Source organism: Lytechinus pictus, chromosome 19, assembly GCF_037042905.1.
Source record: "Lytechinus pictus isolate F3 Inbred chromosome 19, Lp3.0, whole genome shotgun sequence".
Lineage (NCBI taxonomy): Eukaryota > Metazoa > Echinodermata > Echinoidea > Temnopleuroida > Toxopneustidae > Lytechinus > Lytechinus pictus.
In genome coordinates, this window is record NC_087263.1 from 5,176,215 (window position 1) to 5,203,115 (window position 26,901).

The 26,901-nt window shown below is 35.1% G+C and overlaps 1 protein-coding gene across 2 annotated transcripts; it reads right to left on the reverse strand.

Moving 5' to 3' along the window:
• Positions 1-1,840: 1,840 nt before the first annotated feature.
• Positions 1,841-22,656, reverse strand: LOC129282517 (tryptophan 5-hydroxylase 1-like). Of its 2 annotated transcripts, XM_054918411.2 has the most exons (15): positions 22,374-22,656; positions 17,274-17,532; positions 16,183-16,299; positions 15,566-15,767; positions 14,506-14,612; positions 13,487-13,554; positions 9,964-10,014; positions 9,372-9,470; positions 8,768-8,814; positions 7,993-8,128; positions 7,353-7,422; positions 6,849-6,905; positions 6,156-6,251; positions 4,459-4,592; positions 1,841-3,442 (listed from the first exon to the last, which is right to left on the reverse strand). In XM_054918411.2, exons 2-15 carry the CDS (start codon positions 17,355-17,357, stop codon positions 3,268-3,270), a joined length of 1,443 nt encoding a protein of 480 aa, XP_054774386.2. In that variant the 5' UTR covers positions 17,358-17,532; positions 22,374-22,656; the 3' UTR covers positions 1,841-3,267. The 2 variants fall into 2 exon arrangements, with proteins under 2 accessions (XP_054774386.2, XP_054774387.2); XM_054918412.2 differs by lacking the exon at positions 22,374-22,656 and having other exon boundaries at positions 1,847-3,442; positions 14,506-14,609; positions 17,274-17,437.
• Positions 22,657-26,901: the final 4,245 nt, after the last annotated feature.

Genomic DNA, 26,901 nt, shown 5'->3' on the forward strand with positions numbered 1-26,901 from the left:
TTTGTCAACAAAAGAGTACACTGCAAAAATACCGGTGTTGATTTAACACCAGCCCGGAATCTATATATGTCCACACCAGAGAAGTGTTCAACTACACCAGTTTGGTTTTGGTCTAACACCAGATAGGTGTTTATACAACACCAATTAGTATTAAAACAGCATCGGTTTGATTCAAAAGTGGTGTTGTTTCAATACTTCTCTGGTGTTGACATATATAGATTCCGGGCTGGTGGTAAATAAACACCGGAGTTTTTGCAGTGTATTTCACATGTTCCAGTGGATTATGGCTTGTCGGGGATGACGAGACTGTAGACTTAGAAGTCTGAAGAGATGAGCAAGACAGAAAAATAAAAACCTGACAGACGGAGAGGGAGAACCAGAGAGAAAGAAGAAAAGGATAGGGGTAGAGGAGGAAGACAGAGTAAAAGAGGGAAGTGCTAGAGAGAGAGAGTGGGGAGGGACAGAAAGATAGAGAGAGCAAGCACAGATGTACTACGTAGAATAAGAGTAAGCAAAGTGAGATGGAGGAGAGAGAGAAATAGAGAAAGTGATTTACTTTTAAATCCTCTTTAGCGACAGAACTTTATGTAGGACATGGGGGTCATTAAAAATGCAAATAATTCTGGAACCTGCATAAAGTAATTTTTGTCAACAAAAGGGTATTTTCACTTGTGCCAGTAGATTGTGGCTTGTCAGGGATGAATAGACTAACCATAGAGAGATGAGCAAGACAGGAAAAAAAAGTGACAGAAAGGGAGAGAGAGAAGCTGAGAGAAGAGGACAGGTGAATGGGTGTAGAGGAGGAAGAAAGATGGGAGTGCTAAAGAGAGAAGGGACAGAAAGAGAGAGCAAGCACAGAGGTACGATGTAAAATAAAAGTAAGCGAAGTGAGATGGATAAGAGAAAGAAATACAGATAAAGTAATTTACTTTTAAATCCCCTTTAGCTACAGAACTTTATGCAGGACATGGGGGTCATTAAAAATGCAAATAATTATGGAGCCTACATAAAGCAATTTTTGTCAACAGAAGGGTATTTCACTTGTTCCAGTAGGGATGACTAGACTGTAGCCTGAGAAGTCTAGAGAGATGAGCAAGACAGAGAACAAAACCTGACAGAAAGAGAGAGAACCTTAGAGAAAGAAGACAGAAAAGGACAGGTGAATTGGGATAGAGGAGGGAGACAGAGAGAAAGAGGAAAGTGCTAGAGAGGGGGGAGGATAGAAAGAGAGGCACAGAGGTATGATGTAAAATAAGAGTAAGCAAAGTGAGATGGAGGGGGGGGGGAGAGAAATAGATATAAAGTACTTTACTTTTAAATCCTCTTAAGCTACATAACTTTTTGTAGGGCATGGGGGTCTTTAAAAAAAATAATAATAATTCAGGTGTAAAATTTTTCCTTTGCAACAACATACACATTTCCTTTTCTGATTCTTTATTGGAATTCTCCTTTTCTCTTATTGTCTCTTTCTCACTTGCTTTATCTCCAGCTAAAGTTTAGAAAGAGGACTCTCCCACTATTTCCCCCTCTTTATCGTCCCCACCCGGACCCCGCCTCTGTCTTTCTCTCAATTTGATTCTCTCTCCTCTCCTGTCCTCTTTTCTCCCTTTTCTCTTTCTTCTCTTCAGCTTTTTTTCTCTCCCCTCCCCCTCTTTTATCCATTGCCCCCCCCCCCCAAAGGAAAAATAGACGTACCAAATAATCATCACAATACCGTTATCACCACTATCACACCAAGCGCTATTACCTCCCAGCCCCTCATCCCTACCCCACCCCTCCATGCCCTCGCTCTTTCATTCCCCACGCATAATGAATAACTACATGTAATTATAACGACCATCCATTGTTTTCTCTCGTTTATTCGGCATCAAACAATTTAATAAATTACTTTCTTTTACCGCACTACAGTTATAATGCATTAATCATAAATATTTATCATGATCTTATCATAATTATTATAAACTTATAATTATTCCTCATTATCGTAATGAATTTAATTATCTATTTCTTATCACGCAGTATTATCAATCATGTACTGTATATTACGATTACAATTTAAACTCATTTTTATACGAAAATAAAATTCAATCAGCGAGAGACGTCTATCCCTCAACATAAACATACGGTGCATCAGAAATTACAGTGATATACGGTCCATTGTCATTTCAGGGGCGGTGCCATGGAAGGGGGCAGGGGCGACACCCCCTATGGGGCCATAAAAAGAGGGAGAAAGGGAAAAAGATAAGGAAGGAAAAGACTGGGCCGTATAATTATTATATAATACTCATTAATCAATTTTAAAAAAAATGACGTCACCTGTAGATCGTCTGCCAGCAATGTCAACATCTATTATGCATGTTTGTTCAAAATATGTTCTAGCTATGATGTATATTCATGCATTTATCGTTGTCTTGAAAATTCACTGTGATTCTCTTTGACATTTTGCAAATTTTCCTGTAGAAAAAAAAATTATGACACTGATGGATTTCCATAGAGTTACGATTGATTGGATCAATCGTAACTCTTTGTAAGGTGCCCGTTGCAGAAAGAGTTGCGTTTAAACGCAAGCCAAACAAATCAATCGCAAGTCCAAAACGCGCGCTGTTGATTGGTTGAAAATCAAGTTGCGCATGATTTTTAGAGTTGCGATTGATTGCAACTCTTTCTGCTACCGCTGTACCATTTCCATTCTCGGCTTGCTTTCCAACTGGATTAAAAAAAATCACTTACATTCAACTCATGATTGTGATGATTAACTGATTAATGAGCAAATTAAGACCACAATCTCTAACACACTGGTCTAATACAAATTTTCTGTCTGATATACCCCAACGGATAAATACAGCTCAATTATAATGACAAATTTATCAGGAGTTTAAGTATCGAAATAAATAAAGAATATTCACAAAAAAATATTCGATTCTGTAAAAGATTTTGCTATAGTTTCTCCCATCTAAAACACTGTCAGATAAAAAAAACAATAATACGCCCTCATAAAAGGGACATTCAACGGTGTTCAATTTAGGCCTAGAGTTTAATTAAATTTGACGACAAGTTACTTTCTTAAAAATTGTTTAAATGTATTAATATTAATAATTTTGTACATTAATAGGGTCGTACACTTTTGTTTATGAAATAGGGGTGGGGTCTCCACCCTTCCCCTACAACACTCACATACACACCCCACACACGCAGAGCAAGTGCTATCCAATGGATTTTCAACCTTGTTATTTTTATTTAATATTTTGATCGACAAATAAAATTTGTTCAACTATCGAATTTCGATTGCAGTTTGACCAAGACTTGCATGAGGATCGTCAGTTCATCTCTCACAGTATTGATGACGTCACATACATCACGTGGCGACTTGAGGACTTCTACACTCGATGTGTAGGGGTCATAGCGTACCTCGAACGGACGCTTGATGGTTGCAGCAAATTCCCTATGGGTAAAACATATAATTAGAATGGGTAAAAATATAATAAGAATGGGTAAATCATTGCACTGTAAATGATTCACGTGTTATAAGTAAATGGATAGGGATATATAAATCATTTATTCCCTTTCTTAAATTCAAACGGTTGGGAGTCATAGTATGCGTTCATGCTTAGCCTAAAATCTTTCAAACTCTCAACTTTTAAAGACTACCCTAATGTGCAATAAGTATATTATGGTAGTAAATTCACTGTGTTTCAGGTCAATGCCCCCACCATTTTTGTTATACAATTTAATTTCAATATTTATATGTTTTCATGAAACCCGTCAATATAGTCCTTCGAAGGTTTCTCTTCTTCAAATATTTTGTTTCATAACTATTAAAATTCTTTATCATTTTTTTGTAAAACTTCACTTAATTGCATCTCATTTGATTGTGATTTTACAGATTGAAAAATTCAAGGGTTTCATTTCTCATTTACTATAGTAATTCTAATCATTGCATCACATTCCAAGCGTGGGTATAATGGACACAGTGGGTATATGTGCCAAATTTTTAGGGAAGTCCCCCCCCCCCCCCCCGGTGCAGGATATTTCGATTGATATAGGCCTCTCTATTTTATACTCCTTTCTTCTTTACTTCCCTTTCTCTCTTTTTTTCTTCTATCTTCCCCTCTTTATCCTTTTCTTATGTATACCTGGAAATCGTAAGAAGATCGCCCCTGTCCCTTCTGTGGTGCCGCCCTTGAATGACCCTTATTTGAGAATTAACCCCCCCCCATCCCTTTTTTTTGGTAGATATTTGGAAAGCATTTTCCCCTTGTTTTAGCAAGAAAACTTATTTTTATTCATATTTATTTTTCTTACTATTTTTTTTTTAGTTCTTTTTCTTTTTCCCCCTTTTCTTTTCATTTTTTCTTTCCTTTTTCTTTCTCTTCTTCTTTTCGTTTTACTTTCTTTTTACTTTTTTCTCGGCGTTTTTCTTTTTCTGTTCCTTTTATTTTCCTTTATATGCTTATATACCTCATTTGTTGTTTGGCTTCTTCAAAGCTCTTGGAGATGAAATAGGCTTCCTGGTAAGTCGTGATCAAACATTCATGCTTTGATGTCACATCCGGATGAAAGGGCAGTACCTTCGCGTCCGCTGACAATGCATGCTGGGTAACAAGTACAAATTTATAGGAATTGAATTCTAGGTAACGACAAAAGGGACTAGTTTCCAAGCGAAAGAACATTCATTAAAAAAACAAGTTGGTATGGAACAGCATAACTCTTCTAAAAATAAACTAGGCAAGTAGAAAAATATATAGTAGTAGTAGTAGTAGTAGTAGTAGTAGTAGTAGTAGTAGTAGTAGTAGTAGCAGTAGTAGTAGCAGTAGTAGTAGTAGTAGTAGTAGTAGTAGTAGTAGTAGTAGTAGTAGTAGCAGTAGTAGTAGTAGTAGTAGTAGTAGTAGTAGTAGTAATAGTAGTAGTAGTTGTTGTAGTAGTAGTAGTAGTAGTAGTAGTAGTAGTAGTAGTAGTAGTAGTAGTAGTAGTAATAATAACGGTATATTTACCCAGGGTAGCCACTTCAGTTCCGAAAACTGTTCTCCCAGCGGTCCCTGCTATTATTAGTAGTAGTATAGCAGCAGCAGTAGTATAGTAGTAGTAGTAGTAGTAGTAGTAGTACACAGTAAAAAAATTATACAACGCTGTTTACTATATGAACCTTACAGTAATTGTTTAAACAGTTTAAACAAGTGTTTAAATCTTAAGCAACAAAGTTTAATTTTCAATATCTAATCTTCAATGAATTAAACATGATTGTTTAAACGGTTAAACAAATACTGTAAGGTTCATATAGTAAACAGCGTTGTACAAAATCTTAAACAGCGTTTTTACTGTGTAGTAGTAGTAGTAGTGGTGGTAGTAGTAGTAGTAGTAGTAGTAATAGTATAAAAGTAGTAGTAGTAGTAGTAGTAGTAGTAGTAGTAGTAGTAGTAGTAGTAGTAATAGTATAATAGTAGTAGTACTAGTAGTACTAATAGTAGTAGTAGTAGTAGTAGTAGTAGTACTAGTAGTAGTAGTAGTAGTAGTAGTAGTAGTAGTAGTAGTAGTAATAGTAGTATAGTAGTATAGTAGTAGTGGTAGTAGAAGTAGTAGTAGTAGTAGCAGTAGTAGTAGTAGTAGTAGTAGTAGTAGTAGTAGTAGTAGTAGAGTAGTAGTAGTAGTAGTAGTAGTAGTAGTAGTAGTAGTAGTAGTAGTAGTAGTAGTAGTAGTAGTAGTAGTAGTAGTAGTAATGGTAGTATGCAGTAGTATTTCGTGATACTAAATTTCACTTGGTGTGCTAAAACAGCATATATTGGGGTGTTCATTTTAGCATATTAATTGTACCTTTTCAATCAAAAGATATAAATATCATGAATACGACTCTATCAATATACTGATACACTATACACTTTATTGAAATTTAAGTAGATGCCCTAGCAGAGGACTCAACATGTTTAATAATTATACTTTTTATGAAACGTTTCTTGTCAAACATAATTATATGCGGTATCCCATCATTTAAACGAATAAGTATATTGCTTTATTACTAATAATATTCTAGAGCGCATCGTGCGAATTTTTTTCCAGAGTGCTATGGCGAGAATATTCCCTTTTTTATGAATTTCATTAAGTGCCGTTCTGCATGTATTCAAATGTATTGTTTTAGATTGTGGAATAGCTTACTACTATACCTTGAGTTCACCGATAGATGACAAGAGTCCCGCCCCATAAGCTCTGGTCTGACCGTCTTGTTTACATAGCCCAAACTCCACGGTGAAGAAATAACACTGTCAAGACAGAATAAAAAGAGGCAAATAATAGCTAGAAGAATATACATTTTAAACAATTGAAAAAAATGACAGCCATGTTCAAAATATAATAATCAGCTGCGTATCCGTGACTTTGGAGAATAGATCCGCATCTGCATGGGAGGCGGTAAAATTAATATTCTCCAGCTTTGAGCAGAGCCTCCCAGATTTACCCCGGTCCCTTATATATTATCATGTCAGGCAAATCATGTCCTTTCGGAGAGTTACCCCCCCCCCCCCCCCGCCCACCACCACCATTCAGACAAACAAACAAACACGCAGGTTTTATTTGTTTATCAATATAAAGACTAAAGGCAAAATTGTTACACTTTCTGCACCTCACTCCTTTTTTGAAATACTGGATTCACCCTGATAAGATTTGCTTTTGTAAATGTGACGTACGGTACCAGGCAAGTGCTGATATCTAGAAATTTGTAATTTGGGTGTCCCGGAGAACTTGCAGATTCCTTTGAGCCAGATTCCTGAAAATTATAGTATTTCCGCTTTCCTACTATTTTTCGTTAAATATTCATATCTTTGCTAAAGGGACGAGAGACCTAATCCTCATTTTCTTACCGTTGTGAGTTTATTGATGTCCTCATCTGATGCCCCTAAAGACGCCAATCCAATCTCCTAAAAAGAAAAAAAATACATACATTTTTTTAAAGGGGATATTTATCATTAAACAAAAACAAAAGCAATCATAATGAGAGTTGATCTCATACAAACTTCCTAAAGCAAACCCCTTTTTTATTTGTGTTTAGTTCATAATGCATATAGCACTCGAATTTTAATGAGTAACTTTGGGTAATTGTGTTCTTCTGAAGAATCGAAGACAGAAAATGGTATTACATTATTATTCTATTGTGTTATTTTACGCGATTTATTAATTACATTCAAATCACAAGTAGTAATGGATTTTAAATCATGAAATAACAGTTGTCACATTAAATTGCAAAACATATTTAAGTCATGCTGAAAGTGATTTAAAAAAATGATTGATAGTAAAATTCAACAAATGTTTTTGTTTATAACCAATCCTCCATGCGAATAGTAGAAAAATAAAAATCTTGAGCTTACATGTGAAAATTGAGCAAAACTTTTGTCCGCCAGCAAAGGAACATGACCGAGTAAGTCGTGGCAGCAATCCCTAGAACGAAGAAGGGGAAACATATTAACATTCGATATCCAAAATTTGAATAAAATTTCAAATACTAAATTTATCTTTTCCAATATTATTCATCATTCATTATTTGATTAATCAATTGGTCCTCGCCCTCGTATATTTTAAAATGTCATAAAGTGATTCGTTAAACAGATCTTTACACAATATCATTTATATCATTTGTAAATTACAAACAATATAAAGTAAGAAAAAGTGATGTTATTTATTTTTATTTATAACATACTGATTTGTATGTGATGTCAGTTTCATTTATTTTACCCCTTCGATAAAAAGTGTGTACAGAGGCCTAATCATAAATATAGAATGTTATTAATTGATTATAATGATAAAATTGATATGGAAATTGTGGTATATAAACATTATATCATATTGTTCTTATAATCATTAATACTGTACTACTCTATTTTTGTACTCAAACTATATTTTGTTGGCTTTTTATATACTTGCGATTTGATCGTTATTTACCCAAATAAGAAAGTAACAAAAATTATGTGAAAATTGCCATTTCGCTTTTTAATGCCAAATTACACTTACGGTTCCGGAGTGTAGAACGGACACGAAGAATGCCGGACATACTGTGTGCAATGGAATAACCGGAACGCTAAACCGGCAAGGAAATCTCGGGAGGATAGGTATCCGGCAACCGGTCTTATCTGGAAGCCTGTTTGTTCTAAAATGGAAAGAATAGATGAATGAATTCATTATACAGGCACAAGTTAAGATTGATTTTTGACTGAATGATTAATTACAATTAGACTATAACAGGCATATCCTCCTCCAGTAGGATAAGGTAGCTTTATATTTGCAACGTAAACATCAGGCAAAAATCCAGTACTACTTGATGATAAAAAGAATATAACAAAAAATATCCGATATTATAGAATTTTGAGAATCCCTCAGTCGCTTCTTCTATACTGATTCTCATGTTCGCAGCCGTGGCACAACACAGGATAAGAGGGCATGGCCGTACGCAGACAATTTTTTTTTTGCTGAGGGCAGAATGCATAAACTTTTTCGAAAAATCTCTAAGGCGAGGTTGCAAAGCGACCGAGCTTGCCATTGGGACGCCTGTGCATTAATTTTTGTAAAGTGAAATTGAAGGATTTCGTGCATACTTTCGGTGAATTTTGTGTAAATTTTCAGTATAAGGGGAAAGTTTTCAAAATTCTTAGGGGCAACTGTCCCCTGTTGGGTACGGCCATGTATGAGGGGGAAAAATGTTCAAAAAGTCGCGAGCGACCGAAAAATTTTGCCTTTTCACGGCAAAGAAAAGAAAGAAGAAGAAAAATACATTCTAATAATTGCATACCTTTGAGAAATCTGGATACATCCTCCAACTGTGGTATTTTGTCCTCTCTGTATTAGAGAATTATACACAAATAAGGACAAGAGTAATCACTCAAACAGCTATACTAGTATTACGTTTCATATTTTTCTCTAAATATGTATATTATAACAGCCCTTCTCCTTAATTCATGCAGTGACTTTGTCATGACACTTATTAAAATCCAATTGGCTCAAGAGACGCCTGAGCGGCCTGCATGGGAGGGGAGTTGACTGGACTCAGTTCTTAAATTTTCAAGCGAGGATAAAATTAAGAAAGAAAATGGACCTAGCTTGCTTATATCACTACACAGGGACTGCATACACAATTTCTCACAATATCTTTTTATAATTTTGTTTTTACTAGAATAAAAACATCATGAAAGATCACAATATTTACAAGTAATTATTGCACGATTAGAGCACAAAATAAAGTAATGAAAAGTGGCATGCCTAAACTCGTCGTTGGTTAAATTTCATTACCACCCCCCCCCCCCCATTATTAAAATCCACCCCCCCCCCCTCTGGAATCTTTTATGTCTTATCAATCCATATTGATACCAAACTACAGTGATTGTTAACTGTCTCACCTGTATACTCCATCTCTTTTCAAGATATTGAAATTGTTCATGTACTCTTCACACGCATGCGTAGGATACAATCTGTTCAGTTCCGAAAAGACCACACCCCTGACAACGGACAAAAGAAAATGAAAAGTTCATGTAAATAAGTTTTTTTAATTAATGATGTTTTTCTACATTATTGTATAATAAAGATTCGTTCAGAGAATGCCATGATCATTTCTACTAGACCCTGCAGTTGTTGCTGCTGATGACGATGATTGCGGGGGTGGTGTGGTGATGGTGGTGGTGGTATGATGGCGGCGGCGGCGGTGGTGGTGGTGGTGGTGGCGGTGGCGGTGATGATGATGATGATGGTGGTGGTGGTAGTATTGATGATGATGGTGATGATAATGATGAGGATGATAATGATGATGTGATGATGATGATGACGATGATGATGATAATGATGATGATAATGATGATGATGATCATGATGATCATGATAATGATGTGATGATGATCGATCATGATGATCATGATCATGATGACGACGACGATGCTGATAATGAGGATAATCATCTCTCTCGTATTAAAAAGAAACAAGACTAATTATACTCACCATGTTTTTGTTTCCTCATCTGTATATTCAACGCGTGGAATGAGCTCACCGCTAGATGAGGAAAAGAAAAAAGAAAAGAAAAAGAAAACATAATGAATTGTTAACATTAGTATATAATAATAAGTACTGATAATTTCTTTAGGGTATGTGTTATTGTTTTCTATTGATTAATTACAATCATTCATCTCTTTTTCTTGTCATTCATTTCGGTTCATGATCAATTCAATATATTGATACATGTCGTTTATTACTCATTGTTATGTTCACAATATATCTATATTATATCTATGGTCATTTTGTTTGTTCATAAAACTATCAATTCATTTAACCTGTTGACGCGCACCAGTGGCGTAGAGATGGAGGGGGCTTGGGGCGCTTGCCCCCCCCCCCCCCAAAAAAAAAAGTGGGGGAAGAAAGGGAAAGAGAGAAGGGTGAAATATGATATTATTTTCTCAATATTATGTCGAAATCTATCACAAAATTTGATTTTTGTAATAAAAATATTCTTAAAAAATGCCCGATACGCCATAAAGCCCCCTAAAAATATCTGTCTCATTGCACCACTGACGCCCCCCTGCAGAGCTATATGAGTTCCACCCTAATAGAAATTAAAAAAACCACCTACTTAACCTCAACAATATCATTCAGCAATATGTTTCTTATGATTTGGTATCTGTTCTAATAGTCTCTATTTCATTTCCACATCCTCAAAATGTGGACCGCTCACCCATGCCCAAAACGCCTACATCCTTCATCCTTGTAACCATTTATTCGTTTAGTTAGTTGTATTCATGTCTTTATTCATTTAATTAATCAGTTTCTTTTTTCCCCCGGTGGTGTTATGCAGGTGATGGTAGGTTTTTTTATTTTATTTTTAATAATTAAGTGTGTGCTTTTGGTGAGCCTATATCTGACTGACGATGTTGCAAATTCTCTTAATAAGGGTGTCGACAAAGATATTATAAGCATAAAGGGGCGAAAAAAATAAAAATGTGACGTAAAGAAAATAGGGTCACAGAAAATGGAATAACTCCCTGAGGGGTGTGTGTCGAAGAAGATAACCTACTTGGGTTTTGACTATTCCGATGATGTAATTCTCCCAAGACATTCGTTATCTTGATATACCTACCAAATTCCTGATAATGAGCTCGTAGGGGATTAATTATGGGATTATATCCTAGGACGTATATAATTACGCTATAAGTGTATAGGCTTCCTCATTTTGTTTTAATATATGTGATGCGGCTCCCACGCCCGGCTCACACTTAACCATCTATCCAATCCGATCCAAAAGACTTTATTTTGATATGGCGCCTTTCCCTTTACAAAATTATCGAGTGATTGCCAATCACATAAACACAAGTTTGTTACACAATAAACAATAAAGAAAAGTAACAAAAGCAATAATAGAATTACCTTGATTCGTATCCCCTCCCCGCTTACCCCCCCCCCCCAAAAAAAAAAATAAAATAAAAATAAAAGGAATGTGGCAAAGTGATGACTAACTATATCGATTTCATCTAAACAAAGTTAAGTGATTGGTAAATAGTGTACAGACAGAACAAGATATACAAGCTAGGATTATGAGATAATTTTCAAACAGATATTGATAATATTAAAAGACAGAAACTCCTTTACAAAGCGCTGCACACACACGTTTCACGCATTTATAAAAAGAATAATCTATTTCCTTGCGATAGATTATGTTTCATGATATCACCAGCAACATAGCCTTGTTAAGAGTACTTTGCTTGTTCTTTTTTCATTTCTTCAAGAATCTCAAAAACTCTATTAAGATATTAAGGATCACAACATGTTTTTTATGCATGTGGATGAATTTGTATAAGATTTTATGAAGTTCCCTTATTTCAATATTAACCTCATCAATATATGGAAATCCTTCAATGTCATAATTTTTCCTAAAAAATTGCACAATGTTCTTTGAAGAAAAAAGAGAAAGCGGAAGCACACTTAATTATCAAGACAACAATAAATGTATGACTATATATTATTTTTAGAAAACATTTTGAACAAACGTACACACGTGCATTTGAGAAATTGGCGTTGCTGGCTTTCCATAGTTATGATTGATTGGATCATTCGTAACTCTTTGTAAGACAGGGCCCTGGGGCTGTCTCATAAAGCTGTTCGTAAGAACGACTGCATCCGGGGACTGCATGGTGATCCTTTGTAAATGTTCATTAGTGATTATTTAGCGCGTATGAAAGGTTCACCAGTCGTATGAGTCGTTTTAAACTTACGAACAGCCTTACAAACAACTATATGAAATACCCACCAGGTCCTGCGCCGATATTTTATTTCATTCTATCGATATTGTTTCCTATTATATCTTTGTCAATTTTTATTATTTTTTCTTCGGTGATTTTGATGGCGGGAGCTTCATTTTGTTAAAACCATTTTGTCAAAATATTGCAATTTTGTATGATAGAAAACTAACAAATATTTTGTTAAAGAAAGGTTCAAATGCTTTAATTTTAATACCAGTAGTGTTTACATTGACACCAGGGAAAGTTTAATATATGTTTTCATCAAAATAAATTATTATCTGTGTTGAAGGATTATTGCCCAAAATAACGCAAACCCATGTCTTAGATTTACGTCACACTTTATGAAACGGGTATTAAAAGCGATGTTATAAACAACTTTGTAGGGCTTTTCCATTATTTTCGTTCTCGTATATCTTCCCCTCATGCACGATTAAAACTAATTCGATTTCGCTGACTGACATCATGACTTATTCCTCATTCCGTGACAAATTAAAATGACACGTGATACAGATAACTGACCAATTACAGTCACGATTTATGCACTATTCCATATTTTGACAAATTACAATGACACGTGACGCAGATAACTGACCAATCACAGTCACGAATCATGCACTATTCCATATTTTGACAAATTACAATGACACGTGACGCAGATAACTGACCAATCACAGTCACAATTTATGCACTATTCCATATCATGACAAATTTTAATGATACGTGACGCAGATAACTGACCAATCACAGTCACGATTTATGCACTATTCCATATCATGACAAATTACAATGACACGTGACGCAGATAACTGACCAATCACAGTCACGATTTATGCACTATTCCATATCATGACAAATTACAATGACACGTGACGCAGATAACTGACCAATCACAGTCACGATTTATGCACTATTTCATATTTTGACAAATTACAATGACACGTGACGCAGATAACTGACCAATCACAATCACGATTTATGCACTATTCCATATCATGACAAATTACAATGACACGTGACCCAGATAACTGACCAATCACAGTCACGAGTTATTCACTATTCCATATCATGACAAATTACAATGACACGTGACGCAGATAACTGACCAATCACAGTCACGATTTATGCACTATTCCACATCATGACAAATTACAGTGACACGTGACGCAGATAACTGACCAATCACAGTCACGATTTATGCACTATTCCATACGATAACATGCGATATTAAATCTTACTGTTTGTATTTGTAAGCAATATCGGCGAAGACTTTCCGCCGTTGTCTATATTCGTTGTCTTTGAATCCCTGAAAGACAAAATGCACGAGGGGGAGACGAGGGTTGAAATGAAAAAGGAACGTTTTCAAAAAGCACGAGAAATATAAACCACATAATGAACTTTAACTTGTAAAGAGCAAAGAGGCACCCATTTGATTTACATCGCGAAATATAGGAAAGAGTGATTAGTGAAGAAACTGATTACCACAATAAAATATATCATCAAAGTAGACAATTTATTTTCAAAGTTTAAAGGAAGCGGGAAAACAGAATAGAACGGTGCCGTGTTTTCCCCCATGTAGGCTTGGACTTTGAAGAAAAAAATAATTTCAAAATGAATACAGGGGGGAAACAGAAACGAAGTTATGTAATATAAATATCACTCGGATTGCAGCTTAAATGATATGATGAGCGATACCTCATCCATGTCTTCGTGCATTGCTAGATCCCATGATGATCGTCATGATAAAGAATTACTACGAAGAAAAGGCCCTGAGCTCCCGGGTAGGGAATAGAATGATGACGCAAGCTCAGTTGGACTGACGACTCCTTGAGTACAGACGATTTTAGTCAATTCCGCCCGCCCTTCGCGTGTATTGTTTTGCTTATCCCTCTTGTACCTCTTTTGTTGTTGTTTTGTCATTACCATTTATTTATCATTATTATGGAACTGATCGTAGTAAAAACAAAATAATAACAATCATATTTGGGGGTTCTCTTGCTTCGCGCGCTCGCATTTTTATAAAAATTTTGCATTGCCTCCAACTTAAGATATCTTACCGCCCCCATATATTTTCAGTCATTATTATTGGGGCTACGTCAGTGAACATTAAACAATATAAGAGGAAAAGAGTGCTAAACTCCGATCTGCAAAAACAAGCTTGGATGTAAGCTTTTTTTTATGGAACTTAATGGCAATTTGGCACGTTAATAAATAAAATTTAAAAAATGGGGCTGTAATTAGATCATAAGTGTCTTACCGGGTGATCTGCATCCAGTTCTGCCCCGTATGTTAATACCCTGTTGGCGCTTTTATCCAGGTCTGAGATTTTACGAGGAAAATCAGGCACTTTGTTCTTCCATTCTGCTGTGAAAATGAAACAACATCATAATAAATGAATGAATAAATGGATAATGGATGGATGGATGGATGAATGGATGAATAAATGAATTAATCAATTAATTAATGCATGAATGAATGAATTAATTAATGAATTAATTAATGAATGCATGAATGAATGAATGAATGAATGAATGAATGAATGAATAAATTAATTAATTATTAATTAATGCATGAATGAATGAATTAATTAATGAATGAATGAATGAATGATTGAATGAATGAATGAATGATTGAATGAATGAATGAATGAATGATAGGAATTAATGAACGAATTAATAAATGAATGAATGAATGAATGAATGATTGAATGAATGATAGGAATGAATGAATGAATGAATGAATGAATGAATGAATGAATGAATGAATGAATGAATGATAGGAATGAATGCATGAATGAATGAATGAATGAATGAATGAATGATTGAATGAATGAATGAATGATAGGAATGAATGAATGAATGAATGAATGAATGAATGAATGAATGAATGAATGAATGAATGAATGATAGGAATGAATGAATGAATTAATGAATGAATAAATGAATGAATTGATAATGGATGGCTGGATAGATAGATGGATGGATGGATGGATAGGTAGATGGATGGATGGATGGGTGGATGGATAGAGGGAATGCTGGATGGATGGAAGGATATATGGATGGATGGGTTGGTGGACGAATCATTTTAATTCAACATTACAACCTGGACAAAAATAATAAGTAAACAGATACATGAATAATATTTTTGATTAAAGAACAAGATAAAATAATAATATGATCTAAATAAGCGAATATACAAACGAAAAAGTGATTTATAGTTTACTTCAATTTATTTAATTCACTTAATTATGGTCAACAAATTGATAAACGAAAACAAGTTTGATTAAAATGTCATTGGGTCACCTTGGAAACGCTTACCATTATTGTCAGTCTCCTTCTTATTGGTCGAAGTGTTAGAAGGCGGGGTCATGACCTCTGTCAACAACATGGCGTCCTTCATAAAAGCCATGACGTTTTTCAACATCTTCTTCTTGCCCTCACAATCAACGAATATCTCCAGTTCTGAGCCCTTTCCATGAGCTTTCCTCGACTCAATATGAAGTACCCGGATGTCATTTTCCTGTTTTAAAAAATGATAATAATAATTTTGGATTATGGAAAGAATAGTTGATTATTTGGTGGTGGTTTTATTCTTTAGACATACACGCTTGTAATAATCTTAAACTAAAGAAAGGTACATATCTGAAAGAGGGAAGAATAGGTGGCGGTTGTGGTGGTGGTGGTAGTGGTGTTGGTGGTGGTGGTGATGATGATGATGATGATGATGATGATGATGATGATGATGATGGTGATGATGATGATGAGGGTGATGATGATGATGATGATGATGGTGATGATGATGATGATGATGATGATGATGATGATGATGATGATGATGATGAAGAAGAAGAAGAAAAAAAAAGAAGGAAGATGAGAAGAAGAAGAAGAAGGAGGAGGATAAGAAGACGATGAGAGGAGGGGGATAATATTCATACCTTAAACAGTTTAAGAACCTTTGCTAGATTGCCCAATTCATTCTTAATTGAGAATATCATCGGTGTGTTCGTCAAGACATCGGAAGATGACATTCTTCTCAGCAAGGAATAACGATCCTAAAACAATAAAAAAGGAATACATTAAATACGCTAATTTATACTATTATTAATCAACCTGGACCCCGTTGCATAAAAGTTACTATTATGGTAACCATGCAATGGTAACTACCATGGTAACGTTGATCACCAACCAATCAGAATCAAGGATTCCAGACAAGTTACCCTTGGATGGCAAAGTTACCATAATGTTAACTTTTATGCAACGGGGCCCTGATAACATTGGCGATATTAACGATAACACTGTAATGAGTATAATGATAATAGTAGTTTAATTGAATCGTAGTTTAAAGCACGACGCGCGTGCTTTAAAATAATGATTAATCTCTTGTATTGTATTTATATACTTTTTTTTAAATAATGCATGATACCCATCTCGTACTCATCTGCTTAGGCAAGTTTGTTTTTAGAAATTGTACTATTTTGATATATTAAGCATTTGTAATTATGGAATGTATTATCATGTTCATATTCATGTATTTGTCTTGTAAAAAGATTCTGCAATTCAGCCTCTTGCTGCGAATAAATTCTTCGATAAACCATTACCATTACCATGAACATAATTATGATAATGATAATGATATAATTAATCACAACCATAATCATACAAACTGTTGTAATGATGATAACAACAGTGATAGTATTAACAACACTTTTACTTCTTTTGTTAATTGTGTTTGTAAACTACTATGTAATTGTTTTATTTTATATGTCATCTGATCCTTTATGAATATTGAAATAAAGTGATACAAAATATAAAAAAAACACCTATGAAAACAACACCAATGGTTACATCACGACTAACATGAAGATGAGGAAGATGAAAAAGACTGAAATAGGAATAGGAGGGGGAGGGAAAGAAGGAGGGATAATAGAATGAAAACAATATGACAGCAATAATTCAAACTTAATCAAGAACAAGAACAAGATTTTACATAACATTCAAGTAGATTAAGATAGAAGAGATGTCCTACCGCTGCATCAAAGCTCTTGGCGTGAGTCATGTTGACAAGGCGTTTCTGTTCCCCTCTGAGCGATTCTCTTCTTCTTAGTGACATGATGATGATGATGAGGAGGAGGAGGATGAATGTCGACCTCGACCACGAATGCCTGCACGATCACGAGTGGATTGATAACGTTGATCTTGGAAGGTAGTCTACCTGACGACCTCGAACACCTACGCGATCTCGGACTGATTGACTTGGATTGTCTTCGAAGGGAACCGACAGTATCCTTCATAATGAGCAACAGAAATGAAGATTATTCAGTCATTTAATTTTTTTTTTTTTTTGGGGGGGGGCGACATTGCAATTTATCATGTCGTATTGCTTATGTCATTCTAATTATTTTATTCTTCGTTTTCGCTCACTTTCTAAACATTTAAAAAAAATCATTTATGCCTAATTTCTAGCGACTTATTTTTGTTTAATTTGTTACACAGTCAGGGTAATATAATGTTTTCTTGTAATTTGTAATGAATTTTCAATTGTCATTTATGTAATTGTTACGTGCAATGATTATGTCATTTTTTTTATAAATATTTGCTGATCTTTTTTATTCCATTTTATATATTCATTTTCAATTTCCATATGGATAAAGGCTATATATGCTGATCATGTTATATCCTGTATAAATGAATTCAAATAACCAAATAGAAAAATAAAAAATCTGTGTGTTATAAAGACCAGAAGTATGCAACCTCAATTTAAATGACTAAGCTCGATTCATCATTTTAACAACTTTTGGTCACACTGCAAACGTCATTATTCCCAATTCCAATTGAATTTCCAAAAGAGGGTACATGGGTAATTACTCAAATGAAAACGAAATCCACTTTCCTTTCCAAATTACAGCTATACTGAGAAAAAAGGAAAATTTGCACTTCCTGACGATTTTATTCATTATTATTTTATTTTTTAATTTAGACGATTGGCGTAAGGAATTATTATTATTATTATTACTTATTATTTGTACTGCGCTTTTCCCATTAGGCCCAAAGCGCTTACAATGAATTAATTAAATGTAATATTTTAAAAACTACAAAGTACGAAAGAGATGAGTTTTTAATGACTTTTTGAAAATTGCTAATGTTGGAGACTGTCTAATTATTAGTGGCAGGTCGTTCCAGGATTTTGAAGCCGACGCTGTAAAAGTTCTGTCACCAGCTAATGTACGAGTTAATGAATATGTGAGGCGAAGGTGATCACTGGCCGACCTAAGTGCTCTAGTTGGTGTATACAGATTCAAGCAGTTACTTAAATACTGTGGAGCCTGTTTATTCAGTGTTTTGTAGACAATCAAGAGTAATTTGAACGTAATTCTCTGTTTAAAAGGAAGCCAGTGAAGAGAATTAAAGAGTGGTTGGGAAGGATGATCTCGGGAAACCTGTAAAATTAATCGTGCTGCCCAATTTTGTAGTCGTTGAATACGAATTAATTGATTAGAGGGAATTGTAGAAAGGAGCCCATTGCAATAATCAATACGAGACAGAACCAATGAACGAACAGCATTGTGACAGGCAGACTGGTCAATGAACCTTCTGATTCTAGAAATGTTCCTTAAATAAAAAGTGACTGTGCTACAGATATGAGAGATATGGTACGACATTGACATGCGGGAATCAAATATGACACCAAGGTTTCTTATTTTTTCTGATGGTCTAAAGAGTGTACCATCAACATCAAGTTGAACATTTGGAAGATTGCGCAAGTTATAAGTAGAGGCCGCAACAAAAAATTCAGTTTTTTTGTCATTTAATTTTGGCTTATTCACTATCATCCACTGTCTTATATCTGATATACAATTCTGGAGTTTAACCAGTGCATTATTGAGAGCTCCAGGAGTCTTCGGATCAAAAGAAACGTATAGTTGTATGTCGTCAGCATAAAAATGATAATTGATACAGTGATTTCGGATGATGTCGCCAACTGGAAGAGTATATATTGAGTAGCCTATGGGTCCGACTATTGACCCCTGAGGTAGTCCAAATTCTAGAGTTATGGGATTTGACAATGTGCCGTCAATATCAACTTGCGAAGTCCATCCAGACAGGTATGATTGGAACCAGGATAAGACTTTGGACCTAACGCCTATTCTATTGAATAACCGAGATATGAAAATGTTATGATCTATTGTATCAAACGCGGCAGATAAATCTAAGGAATGGCACTGACCACAAGTTTTAATGGAAAGAAGGCTTTTTCTTCCGACCTTAAATCCACTCTGTACAAAGAAAAGAGTGCTCTAGGCCCTTTTTAAGAAATGTTATAGGAAATTAAAGAGAAATTAACAAAAAATGTTTAGGTGGTTTTTTTAAGTTTCGGGGGTTTAAGGGATACTCCAGGCTGAAGATATTCATATCTAAATAAATAGAGTAAAATTCACAGAGCAATATGCTGAAAATTTGATCAAAATCTGATAACAAATAACAAAGTTATTGAATTTTAAATACTTGCATTATTCCGGTGAAACAGTTCTAGGCATGTCTTCATGAATATTCAATGAGCGAACTGACGATGTCCTAATCCCCACTAGTTCTTTTGCATTTCATTATATGAATTTAGGTTTATAAAAAATGTTCTACCAAAAACTAAATCAATTGGATTGACAACTCATTAAGTGCATTAGTTATTTATTGCTGCAACTTTTTTCATTATAATGTATGAAAAAATGAAACAAAGATGATTTCATGTAATAACATAAGAAAAAGGAAAGTGGGGATGTGACATCATCAACCCACATAATGAATATTCATGAATACGTGCATATACCTGTTTAAAAAAAATATTGCTAAACTTTAAATTTCAATAACTTCGTTATTTGTTATCCGATTTTGATGAAATTTTCAGCACCTTGCTCTGTGAATTTTACTCTGTTTATTTAGTCAAAATATTTTCAGCCCGGAGTATCCCTTTAAGCACATTTCAATGTCTTCAGGGAGACTATTCTATAACTTAGAGGACGAGTGGATGAATGATCTTTCCCCCAGGTTTTGAAAACTTTGGGAGGGGGCGAGAGAGCTGGAAGTGGAGGAATGCGAGGATCTTGAAGGGGTGTAGCTTTTAATTAATGCAAATGTACCGCAAAGGATTGCCATGTACCAATTATAATGAAGAGAAGTGCCATAACTTTTTGAGCTTGTTTGAAATCAGGATGGAATATTGTTCCCGGTGTCGACAGTATTTTGTTGGATGGGGGTACAAGACTTCATGTGTTGTGAAATAGATATAAAAACTCCGTGATGAAAGGCTCATAGGTTCGGATATATTGGAATCATGCTCAGGAAGAGTTATGAACTTTCGGAAGAAAAAACGATAACATAGCCATTCCCCCAAAGCACTTAATCCTTTCTTCAATAATAATTGGTTTAAAATTACTTCTGAGGGGGGGGGGGCATTAGGCCTCATTCTGGTACAGGAGCTTTCAAGAGGCTCTGGAACTACTCTTACCGTCTTCTCCTTACGATTAGAGGTTTTGAAACGTGTATAGTATATATTTTTCAGGACCTTTCTTTTACCAAGAGAGCACACGCATACATTTTATTTCCCTTATTTTGTTATCGGTATTTTCTTAAGATTTTAAATCACTTTCCTTTACACATCATATTTTATTCCACACACACACACACCCACTCCCACCACAAGACACAATGTATTACTGATTTGCATAACATTAGCTAGGCCCTAAAGCAAAGTAAAAAAAAAACACCAATGATTTTCCTAAATCTTTGAGTCAACATTGACATCATCATCTAAAACAACAACAGTTTCTCCCATTGACATCTTTAATGTCAAGTATTCCATCTTATTCCAATTATCCAGAGATAATCCATCTTTTAATTCAAACTGTGGTTTCTTTCTTAGCTCCTTGTCAGATGATTGGCATTGCTTTGTGTCCGAGTTGCCCATGCCTCAGCCACATAAAGTAACGGTTTTCCAGATCGAATAAGACGATTGCATAAATTTGAATTACGTATTGTGTCGATCACAATTAATGTCGGCTCCGATCACGGCTGCGGTGAGAATGCGGCATTTTTAATTGGTCCGCGGTAATGAACGAAGTGAAAGTTTGAGTAATGACTAATGTCCATGGTATCTGAAATCAGTTTTTTTTCTTCCTTTCTTTGTATGCAAGTTTTGAAAAGCTTGTTTGGACCTTGTAATTTCCATAATTACTTGTAGGGTAAAATCACTGGCATACAGACATGTGGGGGGAGGGCATGGCAGCCACCACCCCACCCACATGTTTTTCGAACAAGAGAAGAAAAAAAAGGAAAGGGAGGACAAGGGGTGAAATATATTATATCTCTGGATATAAATTATATCAAAATATATCCCAAATTTGACTCTTGTATTTAAAAGGTCAATATTTTTGCTCGCTCACAACTGTATTACTGTTTATAGAAATTATGTCCCTTATATACTAGGTTTGGTCCCTCAGAATTTTTGGCTCAGTACTGGGCAAAATAACAACGATTAAATGCTTATCAATTCGAGTCTAATACACCCAGTTTGTGTTGACTGCAACATTTTAAATCGCCGCAACACTTCGTTCCACGCACACAACATAACACACGATTTAACTCTGGTTCACATAGTAGGCTATATAGCTAAATCAAAGTTAAAATGCCAAAGTTGCAAATGAAATGCCTCGATTGTACCGTAAACGTTAATGTTTAGTGAACCTTTCATGCACTATGGCGAGATAGAGAGATATGCTAATCTGGGTTATCATCATATTATATCAAAGGTTTTCAAAGAGTTAATTTCATTTCATTTACATCTCAACAATAACAATAATGAGAAAAGGAGCATAAATAGATTATCAAAATTACATAGTTAACATCTAACATAAGTATCTGTGTACACAAAAAAGCACAATGATATTCAACTGTTCAAAGTCTTATGAATAAAAAAAAAATCACTTGTTTATGTGAGAATATAACTGTGATAGTAAAATTTAAGAATGTAAATAACTAAAACGAGTATCAATACATAATTAGGAATCAACAATGCATGCATTTTTATTGTGTTGTTTAAAAACGAACGAACAAAAAAACTTTTCTATATACTCACTTCAAGTGTCAACAGCTGTTTGGATGCTCTGGAAAACTGGTGAAAATTTAATCTGAACAATACTCGACAACGGCGAAAAAAGTTATAAAATAGTTTGATGACGTGTTTCAACTGCAATATGAATGCAACGTCGGTGTCCGATAGCTATGGATGAATGTTTGATTCTTGTGGAGTATTAAAATGTTCGGTTCTTTTAATATAATCAGAGCGAAGGCCGCGCTTAATTGGTAGGGGACCGATGTGACGCGTGCTCGTTGGGATCGGCTGGTGATGAAGAATGGGGATGAGTAGGATGTTGGATGGGTTCTTATAATGATCATGTAAACGGAAGCACTTCCCGCGATCTGCACACGACATTATGATATACGTCATACCTTAGTCACATTTGCTCTACGGCGGCCGTACAGCGAGTCGAAAACAGCCCTTTTAACATTTGTGTACTAGCTACATTAGGTGGTTTGAATAAAGATGAATAAAACACCTGTTTTCGACTCGCCGTATACGGACGCCGTAGGAGAAATGTGACTGAGGTATTAAGTAAGGGAGAGAAAAAGTTGAGAAAGGGTAAAGGATGAGAGGGGGAGGTGAGGTGGCTAACGGGAAAGGAAATAATTAACCGAAAGAAATACACAAATCTAAAAAATGTGGGAAGGAAGGGGGAAATGAAAAGAAATAAGAAGTAAGAGAGGGATACAGAGCGAAACGGGAGAGAAGGGGGGGGGGGGGGCAGAGATAGAGGAAGGGGGTTAAGTATTGGGACATTCTTTGAGGAGGGCCAGACATGGAGTATGTGATAAAATTTTCTTATTTATAAAGCTGCGAGCGAGCGAAGCGAGCTAGCATAAAACTTTTTTATTACAAAAATATAATTTTGGGATAGATTTTGACATACTATTCAGAAAATTATATCATATTTCACCGTTTTCCCTTCACTTTTCTTTATATTATCCGGGCATGGCTCCAAGCGCCCCCCCCCCCCCCACCATCTGTACGCCAGTGGGTGAATGATATTGAAATCCTATAATAGAAAAAGGGATGTAGGAGTTATTGGGGAGGGGGCTCTTTGTGGTGACAAAATATCGTTTAATGCACAACTTAAATAAGATAATCTCTATATAACTATTTCTTGAAATGAAACCCCATAAATCCCGGAAACAATTACCCCTGCTCTGAGAATTTTTTTCAGAAAACCAACTATTTAGGTGATTCATGGGTGTAGGCACGGATTAAGACTGAAAAACTCTCGGGTGGATGACCGCTACACTTTTCCACAATGACAATCAAGGCCTGTATAGAATACACTCCCACATTTTACGCATTTTCGTAAAGGGATTCTCCAGGCTGTAAATGATATGATTTGAACAAATGAAGTAAAATCAGACAAACAAAACACTGAAAATTTCATCAAAATCGGTCAAGGAATGACAAAGTGATGACACCGTTTTGCATTATTCTATTGCATTATTTTGATGAAACAGTTCTATGCGTGTCTTATGCATTATAGGCAATGATCATCCTGATGATGTCATATCCAAACTTATTATTTTATCCTATTGTATGAAATGAAATTTATTCAAATTTTGTCCACCAAGATGTTGAAAAATGAACTGACCGCTGATTTGATACATTGGATATTTATTGCTGCAAATATGTTGCTATAAGGGAGACATATCTGTCATAATACCTGTATAAAATACAAAATAATTATGTTTTCATGTAATGACACAGCTAGAAGAAAGGGAGTACATAACATCATCCTCCCAGCTGATTAATGTTTTCACCAATATTGCTTAAATTTAAGATTCACAGACTTCGTAATTTGTCATCGGTTTTGATGAAATTTTCAGCATTTTCTTCGGTTAATTTACTCTAGATGACTTGAGGTATAATTATTTTTAGCCCGAAGTATAAAAAACAGAATACGAACGGGTGAGAGACCCGGAAGCATGGCCGTTCCGTATTACCATGGCAACGGGTTCGCGTGGTGTTAATTCTAACACGAGCTGGTCTCAAAGCTATTACGTAATCTCCATGGTCTTACGAAAAAGGTAGTCTGAAATCGAATCTGGACTATTCCTATATAATTCTCTTTTCAGTGTCATAATTGGGTTGGGGCTTCAGGTTATTTTTTTCAGGTGATCTCCGGGGAAGGAGGGGGTGGACAATAATACTAAATGCCAAATTTGCAGTATTTATAATATCCCAAAAGGAGCCTGCGGGTTTTATATAATCCAATATAATCGCACCCCCGTGCAAGCAATTCCCCCATTATTATTCTTTAACCTCCTTTCCTTTCTTTCTCCGTATTATAATCTATTTAATTTTTTTCATTACTAGAAAAATGAAAGGGCGTGGTTGTCTTCACTCTCGTCGCGACGGCCTGAGCTCTTTTTTTTTCAAATTCAAATTCGTTTATTTCATTTTGAACTGAAACAAGTGAATTATTACAATGACATTGCAATATATTCACACAGACAATAAAAATCGAGGTATATGCATATACATCAGTGCACATAATATTTTTCCATGAATAAAAAAAACCAAAATTTAAGAGCAAATTATCATTAATGTGATCAGTGCGTATACATGGCAATAGAAGGATCTGCTGACAATCAAAATTATGGGGTAAATATAGTTCGCAAATAATGAGCTCATTAATATTTAATCGAATTAAGAGATTAAATTATTTATTAACCTGTATTAAAAAAATAATCATGCATTATTATCAATCAGTCTTCGGTACTCTATCAAGTAATCTGGAAGAAGGATTGAAGTATGTATTAGTTTAAATAATAATCATTCAAAATTAATTATCAAGTCAAAAGGGGCCTAAGCTTTCGATCCTAGCAGAATCTTCGTCGGAGGCAAAATGACTAAAAATTAATTATCAACATCCCTGTCTTATTCCTTAAGGACAAGTCCACCCCAACAAAAAATGGATTTGAATAAAAAAAGAAAAATCCAACAAGCATAACCCTGAAAATTTCATCAAAATCGGATGTAAAATAAGAAAGTTATGACATTTTAAAGTTTTGCTTAATGTCACATAACAGTTATATGTACATCCTGGTCAGTATGCAAATAAGGAGAATGATGACGTCATCCACTCACAATTTCTTTTGTATTTTATTATATGAAATATTCTAATTTTCTCCTCATTGTCAAGTGAAACAACGATTAAAATCCTCCTGAACATGTGAAATTAGCATTGTTTAATATTATATGGTTCAATCAAGTTGGTCCTTATTGTCAAATCTGTAAAAAATTAAATATTGTATAATTCAAACAATAAAAAACAAAAGAAATAGTGAGTGAGTGACATCATCGACTCTCTCATTTGCATGTCACTGAGTTGCACTGGCGTAAATCCCGGGGGGGGGGGGGATATATCCCCCCCACTTTTCGAGGAGGGGGGGATGGCCTGTACAAATATCCCCCCACTTTTTACGAAAGAAATGAAAAAAATCACAAGAGATAATTGTTTAATTGGTGAAAATTCTTCCTAAAATACCGCTTAACAAATAAAACAATATTATTGAATCATAAAATGCAAATTAAGAGCCAGTTCACCATTTCCAAACGAAATACTTATGTCCTTATTATAACATTGAAGAGAAACCCCCGTTTCTTCCAATTCATCAATGTTGGGGTCTTTGGGAAGGGATTAAGATGGAATGTCAAAATTTTTTAAATGTAATCTCTAATAAAACCATTAAACCATCATGGGGTAAAAAAGATAATAATATTGGAGGGGTATTTGCCATATGGACATACAGTGGCGTAACTACGGGGGGCATGGGGGGCACATCCCCCCCCCCCCCCATCGGCTGACCAAAAAAAAAAAACGGGGAAAGGGGAAAAGGAGAAAAGAGGGAGAAAGGAAGAGAAACGTAGTGGGAAAGAAAAAAATATTATTCATTATAATGTTATAATGTTATATTATATTATAATTATGTTATGTTACATTCAATAAGAAACATATTTATCATAACTTTATGAAACATAATTTGCCCAGGGCCTACGTCTTCATGGTTTCTGGTGCTCGCATTGTCTGTTTAAAGTGATATATAATCCTGTTGTACTAAAACATCCCGTTTTCAAGTCAATATAAACCAAATATATTTCCTAGCACTTGAGTTATCATTGTTTTATGTAGTGACATATGCTTCTTTTTCACGACTCAAAAAGTGATTGCCCCATGTTAAGGTCTTCGTATATATGAAACATTTCCTGTCCGTAATTACGTTCGTATTAGTGGATTGGTGAGATATGTCTGCTTTTCATAAATTCCTAAAATCAGTCCTTAAAATGTCCCTTCTGATCTGAATATCAAAAATTTTCAGCTCGCGCTTCGCGCTCGCATCATTTGGTTAATGAAATACGTATGGTCCTAGTTAATTCTTACAAAAAAACCTTAGAATGCCCCACTTCAGGTCTGAATTATCTAAATTTTCAGCTCGCGCTTCGCGCTTGCATTGTTTAGCGAGACAGGTACCTATCATGATTACACAAATTTGATTATAATGTC